We start from the raw sequence: 6,433 nt of genomic DNA, 5'->3' as shown, positions 1-6,433 counted from the left end.
ATGCGTCGTTTCGCGGATGATGCTGTATGTAGTATACAGAGAGGTTGCAGGACGATCGGCAGCGGATAGGCACCCGGTGCAGGGGGAGTGGCAACTGTCCCCTTAACATAGACAAATGTAATGTATTGCGAATATACAGAAAGAAGGATCCTTTACTGTGTGATTGATTATATGATAGCGGGACAAACACTGGTAGCTGTGACGTCTGTAAAATATGTATCTGGGAGTAGGCGTGCGGAATGATTTGGAAGTGGAATGATGATCAGATAAAAGTAAATTGTTGGTAAGGCGGGTACCAGGTTGAGATGCATTGGGAGAATGCTTAGCAAAAACAAAAAAATGTAGTCCATCAACAAAGGAGGTGGCTTACAGAAACACGCGTTCGACCGACCCATACGTGAGTGTTGCCCACCAGTGTGGGACCCGTAGCAGGTCGGGTTGACGGAGGAAGATAGAGAAAGATCCAACGTTTTCGTCACAGGGGTATGTGGTAACCGTGATAGCGTTACGGAGATGGCTAAGTGGCAGACTCTGCAAGGGAGGCGCCCTGCATCGCGGTGTAGCTTGCTCGCCAGGTTTTTCTCGAGAGGGTGCGTTTCCGGATGAGGTATCGAACATATTGCTTCCCCGTACGTATATACCTCCCGAGGAGATCCCGAATGTAACAGTAGAGAGATTCGAGCGCGCACGGAGGCTTTCAGACAGTCGTTCTTCCCGCGTAACATACGCGACTGGAACGGCAAAGGGTGGTAATGACAGTGGCACGTAAAGTGCCCTCCGCCACACACCGTTGGGTGGCTTGCGGCGTACAAATGTAGGAGGTCGGCTGTCGTGTGTGCTTGAAGGCAGATGCGGTGTGTCTGTCGTTGCGGACGGCGGTCAGCCCCCCTCGCGTAAGCGGCGAGGGGCGGCGGCGCTCGGTTGGCCGGTGCCGATGTTGCGCAGGCGGCGCCCGTTTTCTTTGCGGCGGGCAATTTTGTGAGAAACGGGCGCGAATGTTGGCGGGCGAGGTGGCCCGACGGCTGCGGGCCGATCGGGAAACGGTGGGAGGGCGATGGGGCGGCGGAGGTGCGTTTGCACGGCCGGCATCGCCGCACGCCTCCGCTTGTGTGGCTGTGGCGGCGGCCGCGCTGGCCGGGCTGGCGCGGCGACGGTGTGGCAGTTTTGCCGAAGGTTTGGCCATTGTGGCGGGTCGTCGGCTGGGGCTGTGGGGGCGGCATGTGGGCGGGGGCGGCGATTCTCGGCGGGCCGAGCCAGGCTGTAGCGCGCGGTAGCTGCAGTTTGGCCGTGGTTTGCGGCGCTGCCGTGGCGACTGGTTGGCGACTGTGGTGTGGCCGTGTGTAGCCCCATCCTCGGTGGTTTGAACGGCGCGGGTGGTTGCGGCGCAGGTTTGGGGCTGGTCCGCACAGGCTGTCGGACGTTGGGCGGTAGCAAGCGCGGGAGGCGCGGCGCGGCGGCGCGCAGAGTGGCGGCCGCTCTCTCGGCCGTCCGCGCCCGCCCGCGACACTGGCTGGGCCTGGCGGCGCGGCGGCCACTCGAGTCAGTGATGCCGAGCGAGACGGACGCACGCGCCGCGCGCTCCGCCGCACCGCACGCTGAAACGACTATGTCAGCTCCAGCGGACAGGGCCGCGCCCCTGCACGCATCGAGGGTCGAGTCGAGTACGTCAGGGTCACTGCCGAGTGGCTCTGATAGTACTCCTCCCCTACGGAGAGACGGTAGTGAACCGAGTGTTCTGTTAAGTGCCGCAGGCACCGCGTCATCATCCCGCGAGTACAGTGATCGTAGTGTTAATCGCGAGTGCAGTGACGCGTCGTGTCAACCCATGGAGAAGCCCGCCAACTCAGCTACAACACAAGGAGAGAGTGAGGACGGCCTCCAGCTTCTCATCGGTCTCATGCCACAAGCCTCCAACACGGAGCTGCCGGCATCGGACGATGAAGAGGAGTTCATGGAACATGAACCCGCGCCAGCAAAAGAGCAGCCAACCTCACGGAAACGTGCGCAGTCGGACGACGTGCCGCCTGCCCAAAAATATCGTAAGAAGGCAAGCGCCACGCCACCGCCGCCTCCGAAAAATACGCGAAGACGCGCCAACACAAGGACGACGGACGCCGACGGCTTCACCAAGGCCACCAAAACGGCAAAAGTCGCGCCACAGCAGGGGCCAGCACCAGTCGGAGTCGCTAATAGTTTCAGCGCCCTAAGCGACTCTGAGAACGAAGAGATTGTGCTACCTCCACCTCAACAGCGCAGGACACCTCCGCCGATCGTCATCGAGTACAAAGGCGTCTTCAGGGAGCTGCAAAACGCACTCAACATGGCGATCGGCAGGAACAGCTATACAGTTCGCGCCGTCGGCGAAGAACTCGCAAAAGTCAACATTAAAACGACGGAGGACTATAGGAAGGTGCTAACGCTCGTAGAAGAACGCTCGTGGCACTTCTACACGTACAGCGCCGACCGAAAGAAGCCTCTCAAAGTAGTGTTCCGTTACCTTCCGAGGTCTCTCAAGCCGGAAGAAATCAAAGAGGACCTCGAATGCATGGGCTTCGCAGTCGATGAAGTGATAAAGATGAAGCCGCTGCGCACCAGAGGTCGCGGCCCCCTAACGCTTGTGATAGCGAATAACACGGCTGAAAACAGAAAACTGTTCCAGCTTACGAGAATAGGTAACGTGGAAGTGCGAGCCGAGGAACTGAGAAACAAATCGGCATTCGCGCAATGCTACCGCTGCCTAGAACCCGGACACGTCAAAAAGTACTGCAGCATGCCGGACTACTGTGTAAAGTGCGGCGAAAACCATTCCACAGAATCGTGTGCACTCAAAGGTGTCCCACACCAAGACTTCACTCCCAAGTGCAAGTTGTGCTCAGGCGCCCACGTGGCCAGCTATCGCGGCTGCCCAGTGCTCCTAAGTTACGGCGAGCGCGCGCGCGGGAAAACACAGCAGAAACCACAAAGGAACTCGGCCACGAGTTCCCGCCAGCCGACGGCCAGCTCCGCGAACAAAGGAAGGAGAGGTCGTCGCACCCGCCGCGGCAGGGGAAGGAATGCGGAAACGCGAGCCGGACAAGGTCAGTCGCACAATAGCACCCCTCGCCGCCAAGCCCCACCTGCTCCTCCTGCGGCCACGACGTCCGCAAGCAATGGAGGACAAGCTCCGCCCATCGCTGCGCCGCGAGCCCGCAGGCCTCCCACCATCGGCCCAGCAGCGAGCCAACAGCAGGTAGCGACGCCCGCCGAGCCGCAGCAACGCCAGCTAGCTCCGCCCCCTGTGCCGCAGCCGGGCACCCCGAGCCAACCAGCTCCGCCGGCGCCCGACCCAGCCAGCATGGCCGACTTCCCACAGCCAAGATGGAGGCAGCGCTACACCGCCGCCCGCCATGCTGTCGACAGACAAAATGGCGCGCACGCCGCACGAGAGCAGGCAGCTCCACCTCCAGCACCGCCAGGTACTGCCGGCAGCCAACCAGCACCGCCCGCGCCCGCGGCAGCCAGCACGGCTGACCCGCCGCGTTTAAGATGGCGGCTGCCGGCCAGCCGCACTGCAGCGACCCGCCATGATGTCGGCACCCGACAAGATGGCGCGTACCGGCCGCCCGCCGTCCGCCATGTTGTCGGCCCCAGCGCTGACGACGGACGCATAGACAGAATTCTCTGCTGCATGGAGAAAATGCTGCAGCAGATGACAGAGCTCATGGCCGTGGTGCAACACGTAGCATCCGCCGTCAAACCTGCAGAATTCCATCATGCCTGAGCGCACAAGAAATCTCAAAGTCTGCATCTTCAACGCAGAGGGCCTCTACAAGCAGGGCGCCGAATTCAGACAGATGATCAGAGAAGAAGACTTCGACATCTGCCTGGTCACGGAGTCCCACCTCAAGCCTGGCGTGCGAGTGGGTGTAGCGAATTACAAATGCTACAGATACGACAGGCCGACGCACGGCGGGGGCACGGCCGTGTATGTGCGACGCACGCTGGCACACTATCAAGTACCTACTCCCGAACTGACAGCGATGGAAGCAGCAGCCGTCGCAGTCGAAACGGGAGTAGGGAAAATAACCTTCTGCGCGGTATACAGGCCGCCAAAAAGGCCGCTTAGCGCAGCAGACGCAAACGCATTACTGTCGCTCCCTGGTAAGCTGATACTAGGGGGCGACTTCAATGCCAAGCACACGGCCTGGAACAGCCGACTCACTAACACCAGCGGCCGTCGGCTGCTCAATGTGGCTGAGAGACACGAGGCGATAGTCATTGGACCTCACAGCCCGACCATTTACCCCAGAAATGGCGGGCAGCCTGACGTCCTTGACATCGCGATCATGAAGGGCACGCGCCTACACGCAACAGCCACCACCCTAACGATGATGTCATCCGACCACCTGCCAGTCGTAGTGGAACTAAACGCCGACGTCATCCATCAATCGCGCAGAGGGCAGGACCTGCGCGGTATCAACTGGGACACGTTCCGTGAAACAGTCACCCAGAAACTTGATGACGCCCCCGATGCAGCAACACTCGGCGCCGAAGCTGCACTTAACCATCTCACTCGCAGCATCACAGACGCCGCGGCCATAGCTACACCTGAGCGGAGACAACCTGACGACTGCAAACCGCACCCGCTCCCGCAGGACATACGGGACGCCATCACGGCAAAAAACAGGCTCCAGCGCGAGTGGCAGCGCACCAGGGTCCCAGCCACCAAGCGCGAGCTAAATAGAATGTGTCGTCACATCAAAGCCGAGGTGGACAGGCATAGAAATGAAGCATGGGCGCGCAAAGTGGCGCAACTGAACTTGGAGGACGGCTCAGCCTGGAGGTCAGTAAAAGGCCACCTCCGCCGAGTACAACGTACACCTCCGCTTCAAGTGGGCGCGGCGTACGTCAGCGAGCCGTCTGCAAAGGCCAACGCCCTAGCAGATGCGTTCGCTGCGAACTTTACACCTGTGGACGACCCTGTAGACGCCGCCCACATCCAACTAGTGGCTGAACGACTCCCGGTGTTCCTTCGCGCGCAAAACGACGCAGAGGACAACTTGACGCCCATCTCGGAGGAAGAGGTGCGACAACAACTCCGTCGTCTGGACAGAAAGAAGGCAGGAGGGCCAGACAATGTAACAAACCTGGTCCTAAAGCAGCTGCCGGACGAAGCTACTACACACATAACCTTCATCTTCAACCAGGTGCTACAGACGAAGACTTTCCCGACATGCTGGAAGCACGCAGAGGTGATCGCCCTTCCCAAACCAGGCAAGGACGCTCGCCAACCCAAAAATTATCGGCCGATAAGTCTGCTTCCGGCATTGTCGAAGATCTTCGAGAGACTCTTCCTAACCCGTCTGCAGGCACATATGGAAGCGGAAGGTATCCTACCGAACGAGCAGTTCGGCTTCCGGAGGCATCACGCAACAACGCACCAACTGCTGCGCCTAACGGAGGAAGCGTTCGGTGCCATCGACCGACGTGAGTACTTCGGTGCTCTCCTGCTCGACGTGTCTCGTGCCTTCGACTCCGTGTGGCACGACGGCCTCCTGTTCAAGCTACTTGACCTGGGGGTACCGGTGTCACACGTGAAGCTCATCAAGAGCTACCTAGAGGGCAGAACGTTTCACGTTCGGGTAGATAGTGGAACTTCCACGGAGCGCCAGGTACTCGCGGGTGTACCTCAAGGCTCGGTCCTTGGGCCGACGCTTTACTCCGTATACACCGCTGACCTTCCGCATACAGACCGCACACATCTCGCTCTGTATGCGGACGACACAGCTATCTTCAGCCGCAGTAGGTGCGTCAATGCACTCCAGCGGCGACTGCAAGCAGCCACAGACGCCCTCACCGAGTGGGCAACGAAGTGGCGACTAGCATACAATGGGGAGAAATCCCAAGCCCTCATTGTAGCTACTCGCCACCTGCGTGATGACACTCCAAACGTCGCAGTAAGGGGAGTCCCAGTCCCATGGAGTGCCACAGCTAAATACCTGGGGGTCACACTGGACCGTCGACTTACGTGGAGGTCACACATTGAAGAAATTAGGGGGAAAGCACTGGGGCGAATGAAACTGCTTTACCCCCTACTAAACCCGACCTCCACACTTCCAGAACAGGTCGGCCTCACCCTGTACAAGGCCGCCATTCGACCACTATTGGAATACGCGGCCGTAGTATGGGGTAATACGGCCGAAACGAACCTAAGGCGACTCCAGTCTATTCAAAATAGAGCCCTCAGGTTAGCACTACACCTCCCATGGGACTTCCCGACGGAGGAACTGCACAGGCTCGCAGACGTTGTACCGCTAAGACAGCGGTACACAGAACTGGCGACCAGCTTCTACAGAAAAGCCGAACTCTCACCAAATCCCCTGGTGCGCGAGCTCGGCAACAGGCCACACTGGCGGGCAACGCTTCGCTGGCCTGACCTGCTGCGACGCCGAAT

General features: G+C 59.6%; 1 protein-coding gene across 1 annotated transcript; it reads left to right on the top strand.

Moving 5' to 3' along the window:
• Positions 1-1,546: 1,546 nt before the first annotated feature.
• Positions 1,547-3,760, top strand: LOC126232418 (uncharacterized). Its single transcript, XM_049942678.1, has one exon. It carries the CDS (start codon positions 1,547-1,549, stop codon positions 3,758-3,760), a length of 2,214 nt encoding a protein of 737 aa, XP_049798635.1.
• Positions 3,761-6,433: the final 2,673 nt, after the last annotated feature.

This window comes from Schistocerca nitens, unplaced genomic scaffold, assembly GCF_023898315.1.
Source record: "Schistocerca nitens isolate TAMUIC-IGC-003100 unplaced genomic scaffold, iqSchNite1.1 HiC_scaffold_495, whole genome shotgun sequence".
Taxonomy (NCBI): domain Eukaryota; kingdom Metazoa; phylum Arthropoda; class Insecta; order Orthoptera; family Acrididae; genus Schistocerca; species Schistocerca nitens.
This window is presented reverse-complemented; position numbering and strand designations above follow the sequence as displayed.

Excerpts from the sequence above, each read along its gene's own strand:
- LOC126232418 (XM_049942678.1), top strand. The coding sequence starts at position 1,547 with ATGCCGAGCGAGACGGACGCACGCGCCGCGCGCTCCGCCGCACCGCAC.